The sequence below is a fragment of the Magnolia sinica genome, chromosome 18 (genome assembly GCF_029962835.1).
Source record: "Magnolia sinica isolate HGM2019 chromosome 18, MsV1, whole genome shotgun sequence".
Taxonomy (NCBI): domain Eukaryota; kingdom Viridiplantae; phylum Streptophyta; class Magnoliopsida; order Magnoliales; family Magnoliaceae; genus Magnolia; species Magnolia sinica.
This window is the reverse complement of record NC_080590.1, coordinates 30,189,998-30,208,610: the sequence shown is the minus strand read 5'-3', so window position 1 is coordinate 30,208,610 and position 18,613 is coordinate 30,189,998. Positions and strand designations below refer to the sequence as shown.

At 40.4% G+C, this 18,613-nt stretch overlaps 1 protein-coding gene across 1 annotated transcript; it reads right to left on the bottom strand.

Moving 5' to 3' along the window:
• Positions 1-649: 649 nt before the first annotated feature.
• Positions 650-8,010, bottom strand: LOC131232681 (homeobox protein BEL1 homolog). Its single transcript, XM_058229087.1, has 5 exons — positions 7,229-8,010; positions 5,861-6,840; positions 4,542-4,924; positions 2,800-2,860; positions 650-1,583 (listed from the first exon to the last, which is right to left on the bottom strand). Exons 2-5 carry the CDS (start codon positions 6,776-6,778, stop codon positions 915-917), a joined length of 2,031 nt encoding a protein of 676 aa, XP_058085070.1. The 5' UTR covers positions 6,779-6,840; positions 7,229-8,010; the 3' UTR covers positions 650-914.
• Between the last annotated feature and the right edge of the window lie 10,603 nt (positions 8,011-18,613).

Here is an 18,613-nt window from a genome sequence, read left to right as displayed (position 1 = left end):
GAAGGGTGTCATGCCTACTCCCTTTTACATATAGAGTTCACTTATTTTCTTTTCTTTTTATCCTCTACTTAATAGAACAAGGTAACCTGATGTCCGTCAATGGAATGGACGGTCAGAATAGAACCAGAGCAATAAAGGAGCATGATACACTTCATGTTCCAAGGGATGAAAAACTCCACGGCGCAGTACTAGAAATTAATCTACCTGTATTGAGAAGAATAAGACGAAGAAGGGAGCGTTTTATTTGCCGTCTCCACCCACGTCCACACGCTCGTACACATGCAAATACGACAGATATGAGCAAGCTTTCCATCAGGTGGGCCACACACTTCACATCTTCTGGCCTAGGTTTCACTTGTCACGTGGGCTACAGTATACAAATCAAATGGAAAGGCAGAGAAACAAATTTGTGCTAGTCTTTAGTTTGTTTTGTGCAGTGTGGCCCACCAAAAGAGTGAAATAGTCTGATTCTTGAGCAAAATGATCTTATCAGACGGGCCCACCACATGGAAAGCTCCAATCTCTCACGTGTGATATGTTGGCACCTGTGCTTAGCACACCTCATGAAAATGTGTCTTCCAGCAATCAAACAACGATTCCAAATCCTTCCAAGAGAAACTGCGAAAAACCAACAACAACAACAACAACAAGCAATAATCTTCTATCTTTCATAAAATGCAAAAATACTAGCAATGATCCCCAGATTCAACCATATATAACTAACATTCTTTTAAACCTTTCAAAAGTTTATATATGCCGTGGGAAGTAATGTACACAACACCAGTATACCTATATATCGCTGTATAAATGTATGTGTATGTATACCCACACATCTTCTACCATCACTATCTTCTGCGAAGAACTCCGGCAGACCTCAACATCACACACCAAAAGAAAATTGGCCATCTTGCTATTTACCCTGCTAGGTCATGCAGCAATTGCGCTCCCATCAGGTTCCGATAGGGCAGATTCTGCGCCTCACCATCTAAGATCGAGTAAGGAATAGGCTGGCAGTCTTCCATTTGCTGTCTAGAGAAGAAGAGGGAGTGCTGTGATGCGGACGGTGAGAACGAGAGGCTGACACCACCTCCACTGTGCTGCTGGAGACCCAACGTCAGTGACACACCGCCACTGCTGCCGAAGTTGGGGTGGGTGCAGTCGCTGTTGGCATAGGTGACAGTGCTTGCCGCAGCATGGCTGTACGACGAGAAGTCTAAATCGACTACGCCGAAGTTATCAGCTCTGGAGAACTGGTGGTGGGGGTGTTTCTCTTTCAGGTCACTTGGGTCTCTTTTATCGGAGCCATTGATGATGGAGGACAGCGATTCAGAGTCACGGAGGAGATGGTCGGGTGAAGGCTTCTGGTCCATGTTGGTAGGGTTAGGGTTAGGGTTATGGCTCAGGCGGGTGTTGTCTTGGAGCTGTGAAATGCTGCCATCTGAGGGCATGTTGTTGTGGTCGTTGTTGTTTTTGTTTTTGCTGCTGCTGTTGTCATCGTCCTGCTCCTTTGCTTCTTCCAAATACATCTCCTCTACCATTGGCTTCCACAGCCTTACCCTTGCATTTATAAACCAGTTGGAAACCTGTGAAAGTGCATGAATGTACGCATGCATTAGAGTTTTGGATACTCTTATTTCTATAACATTGTTAGAATACACAAGTCAACTCGATCTCCAGACGGTTTGGATTGACTCGAAGACTCAACTCGACTCGCCTCAATATTCAGTAATTAAGTTAGGAAGTGCTTAAATTAATAATTGATATTCGAAATATGAATTAATATTTTAAAAAATTAGGGCTAACCTTAACACCAGATGTGGTGCATGGCGAGTTGGTAAGATGTTTTTTATACCTTTGCAAGGTCACACGTTTGAAACATCTGAGTTGACTCGGTCGAGTTTTGAGTCAAGTCACCAAGTTTTAGAGTCAGCAAAATACCGTTTTTCAAACAGAAATACCTGATTGTTTAACGTTTTAAAATTTAAACTCGGTAATTGCAAAAGATAGGAGGAAAAGCTCATGTTTTTTATTAACCAAATTGAACTCATTTCTTTCAAAACATGCTTCTTCTTTTTTCCTTCTTTCTTTCTTTTATTTTGCTGCTTCAAAGAAACACTAATTTTGTCTAAGTCATTTGAGGGATATTTTAAGGGTGGGGATTGGTTATCGCTGTCCAAAACAAGGATTAAAAATTTGTTTTGGCGTACTACTTGTCTGGCTCACCAAATTGTGCAATAGATGGTGATGAGAATGAGTCGCCATGAAGGAAAAACCAACGTAATCTTATAAATAAACTCTGTTGTAGCTAAGTAAACAAAGACCACCATTGGAGCACTAATCGAGTTCTGCAGCCATGGTACAGGTGATCGGAACGTTGAAGAGATAAGATGCACCAAGTTTAGGGCATGATTTAAGTATCTCTCCCAACAAAGGATCCTATCCATCAATCAAGAAACAATTTAAAACATATAAAAACCAATGGGTTGCATCAAGTCAGTTTCTTGAAGGGTTAGAATCATTTGTAAGGAGAGCTATTCTCCCTAATCCCTATCCATGGTGGGTCACACTTCTTGAACCGTTCTGATCACCTGTAGATGTTCTCCAACTCTAGGAGCAGAGCTCGAAGTGGTCTTCCCCACCCCGCGTGCAGCTTGTCCTAGTGTGTCAACCATGCATAAAACAAAGAGAAATACAATACTAATGAATATAGGATTAAAATACAAATGGAGATTGATGGATCCTAAGAAGATGCTGATGAGAATCTAATCATTGAAAGATATGTTTGAGATGAGGACATGCCTGGCTCCTGGAGAGGCCCGTTTGGCGGGCCAAGATGTGTTTATCCACGTCGCTCGGGTACCTGTGTCATTGCCATTGAATTTTTTTAATGTATGATCTTTGTTAATCTAAACCATATTATATAAGAGCAATGATCTAGCAAGATTTGTTGGTTTGAGTGAGAATTTATATTTTGTAGGGCCCAAGTGGGCCCACTTACAATCACGGTGGACCATTGGATAGGAGGCATCAACTGAGGATTGCACATGGCCCCAATATCGACCTGATCGGGTGATGGCAACACTAAGATGAGGACCTGCTAAGAAAAGTTCTGCTCTTACTGTCCATCTTCCATGTTCGTAACTTTACGGCTGTGATTATCTAATCACGGCTTCTCATGGGTGGTCTGAGATCTGTACGATGGAATCCTCCTATCCAAGAGTCTCTATTGATCAAAGGTTAGCTCACTGGGCCCCACATAAATTCGCACCAGGAGCAAAGGTACGAAGAATTCGCACAGGAATATACAATAATGCTTGTAAAAGAGAAAAGATGAAAGATGGTGCTTGGCCTGCATTCTAACTGCTGGCAGACTCGTAGGAGTAGATGAACTGTAGGATTCTTTATCGGAGAAGATTCAGTCTGCTCGGGCTTTTCAGTTTTCTATAATTGGCTCCATGGTTAAGTGATCTGGACCGTTGATCTGTTGGTATGTTTAAAGGATGGACGGTGGTCCACAAACTTTCTAGTTTGGTAGGCTCTAGCTGCCAATCTTGTGCATCTTTTCAGTTGAATGTGGACCATCTATTTGCAAGTCACGAATAGAAAGGCTAGGACTGTCTGTGGATCAGACCTTTAGGGCATGGCCCATCCATGGTGGGGGTAACTGAGGAAAGGGCCAGAATTAGATAACTAAACCCTGGGTCCCACATGGTGAAAGGGAAGTACAAGGGTCCAATAGCTTCTCTGCAGAAGAAGAGGAATGATGTCTGTCCGAATCACAAGTGGGGCCCATGGTTGGGTGATGCAGACTGTTGAGATGATGGGCCCACCATGGCTGTGTGATTGCCCAGAAATACTGCCGACAGAACAGTGCTAACCTTCAGATCAGTGAACTATTAATAGATGATTGAAAAGAAAATAGAGCAGCGGTACACATTCAACAGGAAAAAGGATCAAGATTTGGATGGCCACGAGCTTCCCATCTTGGAGATTTTTTTTGGAGCATGGTCTATCCACACATCAGATCAACAGTCTGGGTCACCAATCAGTGGGCCCCACTTGTACAAAGGCAAGGCCTCACCTTACATAAGGAGGAATGATGGAAATGGTAAAACCATTGTCTCAACCATCCTTTATCACACAACTGGTGTACAATCCTAATCAATGGGGGTGGCCCATCAAAGATTCAGTTCTTTAGTGGGCCCTACAAATCGATCGCATGGACAGAAGTACTCCAACGTCTCATGGATGAACTTTCGGCAGTGGAATAGGGACCACTACCCATATTTCTACATAACTGTCCAATCTCAGGACACCATTAAAACGATCGGATTGTCCACAAGGTGCAATTTATGTAGGGCCCATCAAATAAATGGGCATAATATTTAATGGCCAAGATCTACAGGCATGTGATGGACAATAGTAGAGGTGATCATGACCATGTTGTGATATGATCAGTAGATAATGCTATCATTCCCAATATCAAATTTCGTTCTTCTGTGTTGTGTTTCAGAGAGAGTAAGAGAGAGAGACGAACTTACGGATGAAGGAAATGCTCAAAGAGCCAAGCTCGAAGAACGGACACAGATCGCTCGGGAAGACCCCTCTGAGGCCTCCATGGATGGCTCTCCATGACGCCCATCTGCTGTATGGCCCGCTGCTGCCGAAGGGTCTGATCAAGAAGCTTGAGCCTGGGCGTCTCCCCTCGAGTTGTTCCTGGTGCAACAGGATCTTTCTCCCCCATTGCCTTCTTCGTCGCCTGAATCTGACCCACAATCCCATCCCTCAGACACCTGAAATGCCTTGACATGGCCTTCAAAGCCAAGCTCGAATACACCATTGCTGATCCCACGCCAGCCACCCCTTCAAATGATGACACCACACTCCTCATCTGCTCACAATACTGCCTGTATCTCCTGTCCACCTGAACACCAGAAAAAAAGAACTCCATTCATTTGCAATCTAATTTTTTCAACCTTAGTGCTAATGGTCCCATTTACAATCAAGATTACCTAAAATATGCAAAGCAGGCAAGACCCACTTTACACTGATTTCCGCCAATCAATATCGAACATAGAACATTGCTAATTGAGTCCATTAAGTGTAATTAAAATGTTTTACTTGAGGAAATTTCCGTTAATGAGAAGGAGAGAGAATGAGGTGTTTTAAACCTAGTGTAATTAAAACCATACACATATGGGCCTGATTGTATAGTTCATCGGTGTAGCATTTATTTCTCTTACATGGGTATCAACCATAACATACATATGGTGCATGAGGCCTGGCTGTGTAATTAATGATACGTGTGGTAGTTTAAAGTGAAATTCACGTGTCTTATTCTAGTACCACTCACCTCCTTATTGTAAGATAGCTTACGAAAAACCCCAACACGAAAAAATATTCTTTTTCTCTGAGAGAGAGAGAGAGAGAGATCAATGGGTATTTACAACATGGGAGATATGATGGGGGAGGGAGAAATGGCTAAGTGGGGAAAAGGAATAGAGGTTTCTAAAAGTAAATGAAATGCCCTTATTGTCAAGCTGTCGATAGCCCAAGACAGCATATCATTAATGGAAGGCCCGCAGTCTCTCAATTAGTTCGAAAGATTCAGAAGTCTGAGAGGAAAAAACCATTCAATCCATCCATACCAGTAAAAGTCAGGAAGATTTCCATCAATTAAGAGATGGGTTGTTTTTTTCAGCAGATTTTTTTTTTTTTTTTTAAATAAATTAGTATTTTTTAAATTAAATTAGATATTAAAAAAGGAGAAAAGTAAAAAAAGAAAAAGAAAAAGAAGAAGAAGATGATGAGAACGAAAATAACCAGCAAGGATGTTAGACAGAGTTTTACAGATACAGACCTCATCTAGCATGGAAACTAGCTTTGCTTTTCTCTTCTGCAATTCAAGAACATCAAATGAATAGAGAGATTGGTTCTTAAGAGTCGATGCTCCTTCTTCCCACTGATTTGTCTTGTTGCTTTTGTTCTTCAATCCAATAGTGTTGATGCTTTGCTTCGATCCGATGTTGCAGAACTCGTTCAAGAGTTCCTGAGCTGGAAGCAAGTACTTGGAGTTTTTCAATTGGTGGAGTTGCTGATCTGATCCCATCAACGACGGATAAGACCGCCCATCTTGTAGATTTTGCAGCTGCTGACGAAGATCTGTAGATTTTCCAAAAAACCCATCTCTAGAATTCGATGAAACGAACCGGATGTCATTCTGGTGATTGGTTTCTCGGAGCTCGAATGATTGTAAGCTGATGTTGGACGGCTTGTTGGGGCATAGAGAGAGTGACAGGCCCTGGCTCGGCCGCTCATTCCCTTCGCAGGGAAAGACGCAGCGTAAGGAAGAATCATCGACGGGGTACCGATTCTCCTGCCATGCCGAATCAGGTGCGATGATCAGATTCTCATTGGGTGGGGCCTCAGAGAATCCGATGGTGAAATCGGGCTGGTAGAAGCTATTAGATGACGATGGTTCGGCCATGGTTTTGGAAGAAGACGACGATCCTTGGTTGTGGGTGGATTTGGAAAGGAACCCTTTCCATGCTGTTGTGGAGTTGCGGTCTCGCTGCTGCGATGGATTCTTCCACTGAGAGCCCAACATTTCCATGCCGGATTGAAGATTGAAGAGCTCCGGATTTGGTTCGAAGCTTTGCATATGGGTATCAAGCTGGTGGTGGATCGTCGGATTGCTGGAAGATGAGGAGAAATCCGTGTAGTAAAACCCGGAAGCGATTTGGGTCCTTAGCTTCTCCTCCCGAGGTTCATTTGCCATAGAAAAGAAAGAAGATAAAACTTCTTTGGATGCTGATCTTGTTGGCGAATATGGTGTTTGATCTGCAATAGAAATTCTATTAAAAAAGGAGCACAAAGTAGAAGAGAAGATCTAGAAAAAAGCCCACCAAAAAGCCTAATAGCGGTGGGAGGGAGAGAGAGAGATGATTTTGAAGATGGTTCTTCTTCTGCAATAGAGAGACTCAAAACAAGAGAAAAGAGAGCAACGAGGAGAGAGAATGTAATAAAAAATAAAAAACACCCAAGAGCTAAAAAGAGGAGTGAGGGAGAGGGAGAGAGAACGAGGGGGCTGATATTCCTGAAGATGGTATTTGATAATGCAACAGAAATTCAACTAAAAACAATAGAGGGGGGAGAGAGAGAGAGAGAGAGAGAGAGATCTGCAAAGACATTAAAGAGAGAGAGAGAGAGGGAAAGGTTAGCTCCTTACCTATTATAGAAGAGCAGAGATCTTAACTGACGCCGGATGGGGGAAGGGAGATGGTGCGCACTGCGCTCTCTTAAAAGCACCCAGCATCACATGCCATCAAAACAAAACCTAGGAAGATCGGATATCTAGGCCAGTCTGCAATACATCAGATGGTCTCATCATCATCATCATCATCATGATATGATGACCATGACATGATCCGAATCAAGAACCCAAAAGATCCAAAATACTCTCCAATATCATAATATTAAAATAACCACCTTACCCTTTCTTCTTCTTCTTCTCCCTCTTTTTTAATTTTCCGCTTTTCTTTTCTTTTTTGGTTTTTTCTTCTAATGACGATGAGAGACGAAAGAAGAGAAAAACAGCAACGCCAGAGAAGGAATAGATGTCTTTTGCCTGTTACAAACTAACAGCCGCCGCATGCGTTGCTTTTATGCGTGCATACATGCATACATGAATGTCTCTCTCTCTCATCACCTTCTCCTTCCCTTCTCTAATCCCCATGAATATTTCAAAATAAATACTTAAATAATAAAAAAATACTGCAGAGTCTTGATGACACGAATCCCCAAGTAACTCCCAAGTGATAGTTTTTCCAGGGCTTTTACAGACGAGTTCTGTTCCTTCCAAAGAGAAACAGAGAGTTTGAAGAGAGAGAGAGAAAGAGAAGAGAGGAATAGATGCGCCTGTAAAATGTTCCGAAAATAGGGGCTGTTGCAAAGGGATGGAAGAGTGGTCCAGGGTTTCCAACTAATTCCAATTAAACGCGAATTAAAATGGCCCACCCCATCTGATCAGACATCCTTCCTCTCTCTCTCTCTCTCTCTCTCTCTCTCTACGTAGGAGCACTGCTGCCTCTCTCTTTGCATGGGACCGCATCTACTTTTCTTTCTTCTTTACTTTCCTTTGCCTTTTGGGTGGTGGTCCTGTCACGCTTTCTCCGCTCTCTACGGTACTCCTCCTCATTATAATGCTTCTACCTTGTATTCTTTTTCTGTACGTCGCGTGTGACCCAGTACCCGAATCCTCTGCAACCCTGTTTTTTCTGCAGTGCGTAGGATCCCGGAAGTGGATTGCCTCCAACAGGTCGTCCGACGCACGTACGCGGATTCGATCGCGTGGTGTACCACGGAGCTACATGGTATCCTAACTGATTTATGTGTTTTATCCACACCGTCCATCTGTTTTGCTAGCTTATTTTAAAGGCATGAGTCTAAAATTGAACTATATCTAAAGCTCATGCAAACCACACCACAGAAACAGTGGAGATAATGACATTCACCGTTGAAACCTTACTAAGGCACATAGCTGTGTTTATTTGTCGTCCAGCCCTATTCAGAAGGTCACGCATACCTGGATGAGGGGAAAATAAAGAGGTTGACTTCATCCTAAACTTTCTGATGCCGAGAGGCTTTCAATCCTCACTATTTCCCATGGCCTAGTGCAGTACATGTCCTTTGGGTATTCTTTAATTTCCAAGCCGTATTCTTTAAATTTTGAGCTCATGCCCTGACATGATTGCATGAAATGAATGTAAAGTAAATATACAGCGTGGATAAAACAAATACATCACGAAGGGTAGAGGTGTACACTAGTTTATCCGAGTTCAGCTTTGCTCAGCTCGGCTCGACTCAGCCAGCTAGAGTCAACTCGAGCTCGGCTTGGCTCGACCATCAAGCTTGGATTGGCAGCTCGGCCTGGTCAGCAGCTTAGTCCAGTTCGAATCGAGTTCGAGTCGTCATGGTCTGAAGTGTTCGGGTCATGGGTGTTGTCCAACCGTCCAACTGTACCAGAGCCACTAGTGGTTGGTGTCTGAGATGTTTGACCGTCTGATTGGGCCATATCCACCGTCCGACTATACTAGAGCCACCCGATCAGTGGTCAGGTGAGGTCCACTAATCGGATGGACACTATTCATCGGACAGACGCTGGAAAAATAGAGAGAGAGGAGAGGAGACTCACTTTTCAGTTGTCGATCGTATGGAAAGACGCTGAGAAATTGAGAGAAATGAAAGGAAGGAGAATAATTGCCGGTCGGGTACTGGAGAACGGTGAGAAATAGATGATTTGGGCGAATGGCTGAGACGATTTGGACGCAGGGGTTAGGTTTTTTTTTTTTAACTTATATTTGGTCGTCCGATTTTTGAGTGTATATATATACACTCAAAAATCGGTCCGGCTCAGACTCGAACTCGACTCGAAAAGTTTCGAGCTCATTAAAACTGGCTCGACTCGGCTCAAACATAGTTTTGATCCAAGTCGAATCGAGCTTTTCCAAGTTGATCGAGCAAGCTAACGAGCTAACTCTACTCATGTACACCTCTAATGATGTGCCCAGACAGTTATTACACCATTTAGAGTAGCCTGGAGGTGTTGGGTTTATCCAGAAGCAGATTGATTGGCTGGTGTACCACACACCACCAATCTAGTTGGTGGTGTGTTGACATCACCAAGTTCGGTGGGTTGCTCATGATGTATGTGTTATATTTAAACTATTCGTTGAGCTTGTTACCTAGAGCCAAAAAATAAGACAGATCCAAAGATCGAATGGACCACACTGAAAAAATCAGTAGGGGATTGAACGTCTACCATCCAAACCCTTTTGGGAGTCACGAAAGTTTTGGATTAATATAATATTTATTTTTCCTTTTCATCCCAGTCTTCGTGACCTTATAAACAAATTGGATGGAAAAAAAAAAAAAAACAGTTACGGTAAGCTTTACAAGTATTTTAATGGTGAGAATCATTGTCCCACTTTTATTTGTGGTGTGGTCCAATTGAACTTTGGATATGATTCATTTTTGGAGTTGTGATTTAAAATGATCTCGCAAATGAATGAACAATGTGGATATAATAAATACATTATTGTGGGGCTATGTAATTATAATATCCTCTGAACCGTTCGTCCAACTCTGAACTTGAGAAGCGTCAGCACTCGGCTTAGCACCACACGTACTCACACTATCCACGTCGGTGGTACGTAGTACACCAGCCAATCCGCCTCCCTGTTTACCCTGCAATTTGCGTCCTGGATGCACTCCATCAAGCACCATTTAAAAAGCGCCATACATGTACAGGTGTGGAACCCACCTCAGAAAGTTGCAAAATCATCCCTTAACAAAGGGAGTTTTTACTTTTTCACCGCATCATCCACCCATGCGGCGCTTCTTTGTTGGCATCTTTGTTGGCATTTGATGTAGTGCATGCCACTGCTGGATGCAATCAGTAAAACACGGTATTCGGTAGAGCCCATCCTGTTGTATACATGATGTTCCCTCCATCCATCAGGTTCTATATCCTACATCTCTAGTTCAGCTGTGCCACTCCACATGTAACAGTGGGAATGGGACGCCAATCTTTCGTTTGTTTGTGGGGCCACCGTGTGGTGTATCTTTCCTCGACCTCATTTATCACGTCTAATTCATGGCAATGAAGAGAATATACGAAATCAGCCCAATAAAAATCTTAGGTCGGTGACACCATGTGAATTTGATAGTCTTGGAAGCAAGTTTACATTTTTCTCATTGATATAAATTGAAATTTAATTTATAATTATTATTATAGAATCAATGTGAATTGGGATCCTCAATTGTGTTTAGTAACCACTAATTGAAATTCAATAAAATCTCAAATTTATATTTGAAAGTATGCAATCGAAATTCCGTAGTATACTTATAGCAACTTGAGTTTGATTAAGGGCTTGTTTAGTATCCCTACTCTAATCTAATAAGAGCTTTTCAAATAAGAGCTACTTTAATGAACTTTTTTTTATATTGTAAATCTTGTTTTAAATAAACTTGTTTAGTAAAGTTAAATTTTCAAAACCAAATAAAGTTCTTATATAAAATAAGCACGATTGGTAAAACAAATAAGAGCATTTTTTTTAGAGGTAGTTGATGTTATTTTTAAATATTACAAAATTTTCATTATAAGAACAATTTAGCCAGTTGTTTTGATGGATCTCATCGTAGATTTGTTGGGCACTGATATCTCTTAATGAGCGCAAAAGAAACCTCAGACAGAATCAAACATGCAATAGACAGATATTCTCTATTTATTTTTGATATAGAAACGTAGTTTTCACATCTAACTATTTCAGTTCTAGATAGTATTGGGCAACCAAAGCTAATATAAATCTTATAGATACTTGCTTTACCACTAGCACGAATATCTCACCGAAGTCAATACCACCTTCTAATCATAACACTTCATCAGTAATATATTTTTATATCTATTCAATTTCTTTTAGAGAATCCACTTATAACCTATCACTTTTTGCCCAACAGGTAGCTTCACTAGATCCCACATTTTATTTTTGTATAGAAAGTCCATCTCATCATGCATCGCTACTAGCCACTTCTCAGAATCTTCATCTTCAACTGCTTTCTAAAAAGTAGATAGATTTCCCTCATTTATAATAAGATCAAATACAACGTTAGGGCCATCTATATATGTATCTCAACGATAACATATGATCCCTTAGTAAATATGTCTTGATAAGTGGTTGCTTCACCTCTTCATATACATCTATCTATAGATTAAAAAAAAAAAATTAAGTGTTTCTCATTTGTTTGTTTTAACATCAATAAAAGAATTTTCTATTTCCTTATGCTCATCCTTCCGAAATAAGGAATATTCATAAACTTGATGTCCCAACTAAACATGATTTTTCATGAAACATAGTTATACAATATTTATCCTTTTACCATATCATCATATATAGCCAACAAAAGTACGCTTCTTAGCCGTTTGGTATAGTTTATCTCTCTCAACTGATAGTACATGAGAGTAAGCATCATAACCAAATTGTCGAAGCCTCGAGTAATTAATTACCTGATCATTCCAAAATTCCTCTACAATTCTATAATTAATAGTTATAGAGGGAGATAGATTCACTAAATAGCAAGCCGTATAGACAACCTCAGCCCATTCCTCCTTATCCAACCATGAATTATTCAACATACTCCAAGCCCTTTTTAAAAGAATCTGATTCATACATTCAGTTACACCATCCTTCTCTAGTGTATGCCCCACTGTATTATGCATCAATATCTTTCCATTCTCACAGTATTAATTAAAATCCTTTGAAGTAGATTTACCATCATTGTTTGTCCTCAGAATTTTTCAACATTTGCCTTTTACATCTTGAAAGTGGTGAAAACATTGGATTTATGCTTTATAAAGTAAACCCAAACCTTTCTAGAAAAATTGTCAATAAATATAACAAAGAATGACAACCTTCCTCCAAAAACAATAGGTGACAGCCCCCACACATTTGAATGCACATAATCTAGTTGACCTTTACTAATATATATTTTCTACTTTAAAGTTTTACATTAATTATTTCTCGTATATGAAATGCTCACATATATCTAAATTAAAACTTTTAAAAATAGGAATTAAATGACGATTGAGAAGTACTTTCATACATCACTCGTTCATGTGGCATAGTTGTGCATGCCACAAACATGCCAACGTAGACTCCGTTACGAACGATGCAGTTCCACTCGATATATATAATCCCGATCAACTTGCAAAGATTTTTGCTCCTCTATACTTTTATAAATATTAGTGCCCATTTTGAAACTTACATGAAACCTTCATAACTAGTGAATTAGTACCTAAGTGCATCTAGAACTCCAGAGAGATCATATTCTTCTTCAAATCTAGAATGTGTCTTACATCGGTCAAAGTATACTCCATCCCATCAAATATTATGATGTGAACTGAAATAATTTTTGTCATCTTACAGACATGATTATTACTCATAAGAACTAGGCCACCATCATACTTGTTTTATGTGGTGAACCAATTCTAATAAGGAAACATATGGTATGATGCCCCCGTATCCAAAAGCTACTCATGATAGAAGTGACCGATCTTGGACACTAACAACATGTTACAATCATCCAATCCTTCACCAGATTTCGATGAATTGGCTTCCTTTGGTGAATCATCTCATATCTCCTCCTTCTTGGTTTTAGAATATTGACAGTTCTTCTTCATATATCCCATCATCCGATAATTTTAACACTTAAACTTGCCTTTACCTTTTGATTTGGATCTATATCATGACTTTCCCTTATCTTGCTTAGACGGTCTTCCCTAAGCAAACAATGCATTCGAAGAAGTACGTTCACCACCGCATTTCCTTCTTAACTACTTCAATTGAATGGATGAAATAATGATATCGATGTTCAAAGTTTCTTTACCATAGCACAGTGTATCAACCAGATACTCGTAGGACTCCAAGAAATATGTCAACAAAATTAGAGCTTTGTCTTCTTCATCGATTTTTACTTTCACGCTTGTCAACATGTAAATTAATTTGTTAAATATGTTAATGTGCTCAAAGAGATCCGACCCTTGTGCCGTTCTTAAAGTATAGAACTATCTCTTCAAATATAGACTATTAATGAGCAACTTCATGGTATAGATGCTCTCCAACTTTGCCCATAAGCCTTCGGTAATTATTTAATCAATGACATTATACAAGACTTAATCAGCCAAGCACAATTGAATTTTGTTAATCACCCTTTGATCAAGTTTATTCTAATCTTCTTCCTTCATAGATTTCGAACGTTTCGTTTTCCCAATGAGTGCATGTTATAGCCCTTGTCGAAATAGGAGGGCTTTCATCATTAGCCTCTATAGTTCAAAGTTGTTTTTACCTGTGAATTTCTTTATCTTAAACTTCACATTCGATTCCCTTGATGCCATGTTTTCAAATTCAATCAGATAACCTAACCTATGCACTGATACCCCTTAATAGGTATTGATATCCCTTCATGGGCATGGAAGCAACCTCAAACATAACCAAACATGCAATAGAGAAAGAAAAAGAACTAGCAAACACAAAGAAACACCGAGATTTTTTGTTGAAAACCCTTACGGGAAAAAGCCATGAAACAAAGCAATGGTCAATCCACTATAATAAGAAGAATACAAGAAAAACCTTAGCTTTCCCCTTCAAACCCTAAAAAATTTGTGCTAGCCTCTAGAACGTCTCTAACATTACCATAATTGCATCTACAAATGTACTTATATACTAACATACAAAATTAAGAAACAAAACCTACGCTTATGTAAAAACTTACGTGCCTATTCAGCCGACCCAACTGGACATTTGGTTGACTGAAAACTTCACAGCATGCTTCAGTTGACAAAAATATACCTCAGTTGTACCGAGAAAGAAAGATGCACCAAATTAAAGGCACTCGATCAATATGATTGGTCATGCCCCAAATGACAAAATAATGGATGGCTACCACCTTCATGTTTTAAGACATTTGGGTCATTTGTCATGTCAGACGTTAGATGTGGTTAGGCTTATATATGAGCAAATTTGGGGCGGGTTTAGCCAAGACCAGACTCGCCCATTTATTAAATGGGTCCATGTCCAAATTTTAGACCCAAACCCTTTTATTAAATCGGCAAATCTAGGTCAGGTCTAAGTCAACCCCATTAGACCCATTTATAAATGGGTATGGGTTTGGTAGAGGGAGATCCACCTAAACCCGTTTATAAATGGGTTGTGTCTAACGAGCGTAGACTTCTTGTGTTACTTGTCAAGGTATGCAAGAATTTTTAGTGGGTTTAAAATTGGGTTTGCACGGGATCTAGGTTTGGATGGGTCCTTTACAATATGGACCAAACCCACCCATTTACTAAATGAGTTTGAGTCGGGTTAGGTCAAGCCTAATATAAAGGAAACCATATCCAAACTCATTTAACAACTAAATATGTTCTTGGACCTAGACCTGTACCATTTAACAAATGGGTTGGGTCTGGGTTCGATCTAAATGGGTTGGTTATGGATACCCCATCAAGTCCACTGGCCCATTTACAGCCCTAGATGTGGATACTCTATCATATGAAGCCCACCTTTGATGTAGATTGTCCATCGTGTGAGCCAAACCTTCAAAGTGGGTCGTTCATCATGAAAGGCTTATCTTAGATGTGGACCATTCATCATTAGGGGCTCACCTTTGACATTAAACATCCATCATGTGGGGACCAACTTGATGTAGGTCATCCATATCATGTGGGCCCACCATCAATGATAATTGTCCTTTATGTGGAGCCCCTTGATGTCCACTACCCATCATATGGAATCCACATTTGATGTGTTCATCGTGTGGGCCACACCTTTAAAGTAGATTGTCCATCATGTGGGGCCCACTCTTGATGTCCACCATCCATTATGTGAGGTGCACCTGCTTTGTGGATTATCCATCATGTTGAGCTACTTTGGATATGTGTAATTTATCATGTGAGACCTTGGATTTGGACCGTCCATTAGGTGGGGCCCACTTAATGTAAATTGTCCATCACAAGGGGCCACGCTTTGATGTGGGCCATCCATCATATGAGGCCCACTCTGTCTATTACATGGGCCACCTTGATGTGGACTATTCATTATGTGGGGCCCCCACCTTCAATATAGATCATTCATCATGTGGGCCCACCTTTGATGTCAACCATCCATCATCTGGATCCCACCTTTGATGTGGAAATTCCATCAAGTGGGACCCACTTAATGTGGATGGTCCATCATATTGGACTACACTTTGATGTGGGTCATCCATCATGTAGGGACCACCTTGATGTGGACCATTCATCATGTGGGACCACCTTCAATATGGGTCATTCATCATGCGGGCCCACTTGATGTAGATAGTCCATCATATTGGGCCACATTTTGATATGAGTCATCCATCATGTGGGACCCACCTTTGATGTTCTCCATCTATCATGTGGGTCCCACCTTTGTTGTGGATTGTCCATCACGTGGGGCCAACCTTCAATATGGGTCATGCATCATGTAGGCCCACATTTGATGTCAACCTTGTATCATGTGGTCCCACTTTCAATGTCCATCATTCATCATGTGGGTCCCATCTTTGAAGCGTGTCATCCATCATGTGGGGCCACACTTTGATGTGGGTCATCCATCATGTGGGGTCCACCTTTGATGTGAACATGCATTATTTGAGCCCACCTTGAATTGGGTCATCCATCATGTGGAGGCCCACCTTTGACGTAAGTTGCATCATGTGGGTCCACCTTATAAAGATTGTAAAGAGAAAAGAGGAAGGCAAGATGAATGTTTCTTAAAAAGTTCAAGGATAAACTTGTCTAAAAATTAATTAAAAAATGTCTACCTGCTTAAGCTCAATAAACTCTTAAAGAAAAAGTGATCTCCCGATTACTTATTTTTTAAAACTTTTCTTACTAGTTTCTAAAAAAAAAAAAAGCTCAAAAATTATAGCTTTACTAAATAGTCTATTTTGAAAATAAGAGCTTATTTTTTAAACTAAGAAAATTAGTTCTTATTAGTGGAGATGCTAAACGACCCCTAAGTAAACTAGTTTCAAGTACATATGTGATATTTACCAGAACTGTAATAAACTCATTGAAATATATACTTTGGCCAAAAAATAGGAATATTTCAATTCTTAATTGAGCCACCAATGTAAGGATCCAACCAGAGCAACTTGATGACATTTTTTAACTATCCATTACATGGGCAACCTTTGGAGGGTTTGAATCATTCTGTTGGTGTGATTTTAGTTATGCAGCTGATAATTTATTTATTTCAAGGTATTATCAATGTGCCACACATATGGCACATTAATAGCTTAGCCACACCTTTATTACTCAAATGATTATCTTGCCTTTGAAAAAGGAAACCAGCTTTTTATTTACAATGGATTCACAGGAAAATAAAAAGATTTCAAACACGTTAGAAAGCAACTTTTCAATTACCACTTATTCCATTTATCACCAATTACATAGTGCCAAACAAAAAGATTTAATTATCATCAATTGCCATCGATTACACACTTGCCGAATGACAGATTATATTCTATACGTGTATTTTGACTAGTGCATATCACATGATAGATGGAATAGATTTTGTTTACCAAACATGGTGAGCCAACGGAGCGTTGCTGTGTTTACAGCCTAAAACAAGTGTTGCTGAGGAAATTCCAGCCAGACCACATGTTGAGTATGCTGTGGAAGTTGTGTTATGTGGGCCACCTTAATAAACATATGCTGAACTGATGATGGTGACCATTTCCATCTGGTGGTCCTGTCACGCTAATGGTGCTCCTTCTCCCTAGCTATCATGATGCTTCTGCCTTCTCATCTGCTTCTGTACACGTATTTTCTGTACGTGTGGAGATGCACTATCTGAATCCTCTGCAACCCCTGTTTTCTACCGTGCATGGGAGACGGAAGCAGATTACCTCAAGCACGGCATTGTACACTGCACTCCATCTAATACCAATGAAAAAGCTCCTCGTGTGTATATGGATGTGGACCCACGAAAAATGCAAAATCGTTATTTTATATGGGGGAGACTCAAACATTTTTCATTGGCATTGTATGGAGTGCATCTAATCATGTGCTAGACACAATCTGACCCTTTGAAACACCCAATTCTACGAGGCTTACCATGTTGTATATATATAATGTCCCCTCCGTCCAACAGTTTTATGGTAGATTCTCAACTTAGATGAGCCACACCATACGGAACATGAGGAATGGGATGCTAGGTTTGTTTGTGGCGCCACCATGCTACGATTACTTCTTCTTACTAGTGGGGCCCATTTGAGTTTAATAGGGATTAGATTTTGTACGTATGGCTTGAGTAGTATTTATCCCGTGATGATAAAATGCATTTTACATGTACAAACGTGGTGGGCCTCACATAGGGGAACTCGGATTGCGTACTGGGTCAGTAGGCTCTTAGCGTACTGAGTAAACTCTGTTGGCCCCACCGTGAATTCATGTGATTTATCCAGCGCCATCCATCCGTGTTTCCAGTTCATTTAAGGGGTTGATACCAAAGTTGAAGCATATCCGAAGCTCAAGTGGACCATGCCACAGGAAACTGTGGGAATAATGATTTCCACCGTTGAAACATTGCTAGTCCCCATGGTGATGTTTATTGGCCATCCAACCTGTTTATAAGATTTTTTTAAAAGAAAACATGGATGAAGGGAAAACAAAAATATAAGCTTGATCCAAAACTTCTGTATCCCTCAAGAAATTTTCCATGGTAGGCGTTCAATTCACACTGTTTCCTTTGGTGTGGTCCATTTGAGATTTAGATATGCTTCATTTTTAGGATTAAGTCTAAATTTATACAGTAAAATGGATGAAAGGAGTGGATAAAATATATAAATCACGGTGGACCCCACAGAGTTTACTCAGTACTTAGCGCACTGAGTTACTCAGTGCGCAGGGGGGACTCGGATTGCGTAGTGCCGCACACATCACCTCTGTCTGTAACGTGCGCCATGGGAAAAGCTCTTTCGCCTCGACCCTTATGTATGCCTTCTATCCGCAATGTCCATCTATTTTTTCGGATTA

What these genes read in the sequence shown, in the direction of transcription:
- LOC131232681 (XM_058229087.1), bottom strand. Translation starts at nt 6,778, where the DNA reads ATGGCAAATGAACCTCGGGAGGAGAAGCTAAGGACCCAAATCGCTTCC. An exon ending in TTTGAGCATTTCCTTCATCC is followed by an intron (nt 2,861 to 4,541) that starts GTAAGTTCGTCT and finishes GCAATGACACAG; the next exon opens with GTACCCGAGCGACGTGGATA. An exon ending in CGGGCCTCTCCAGGAGCCAG is followed by an intron (nt 1,584 to 2,799) that starts GCATGTCCTCAT and finishes GCACTTTCACAG; the next exon opens with GTTTCCAACTGGTTTATAAA.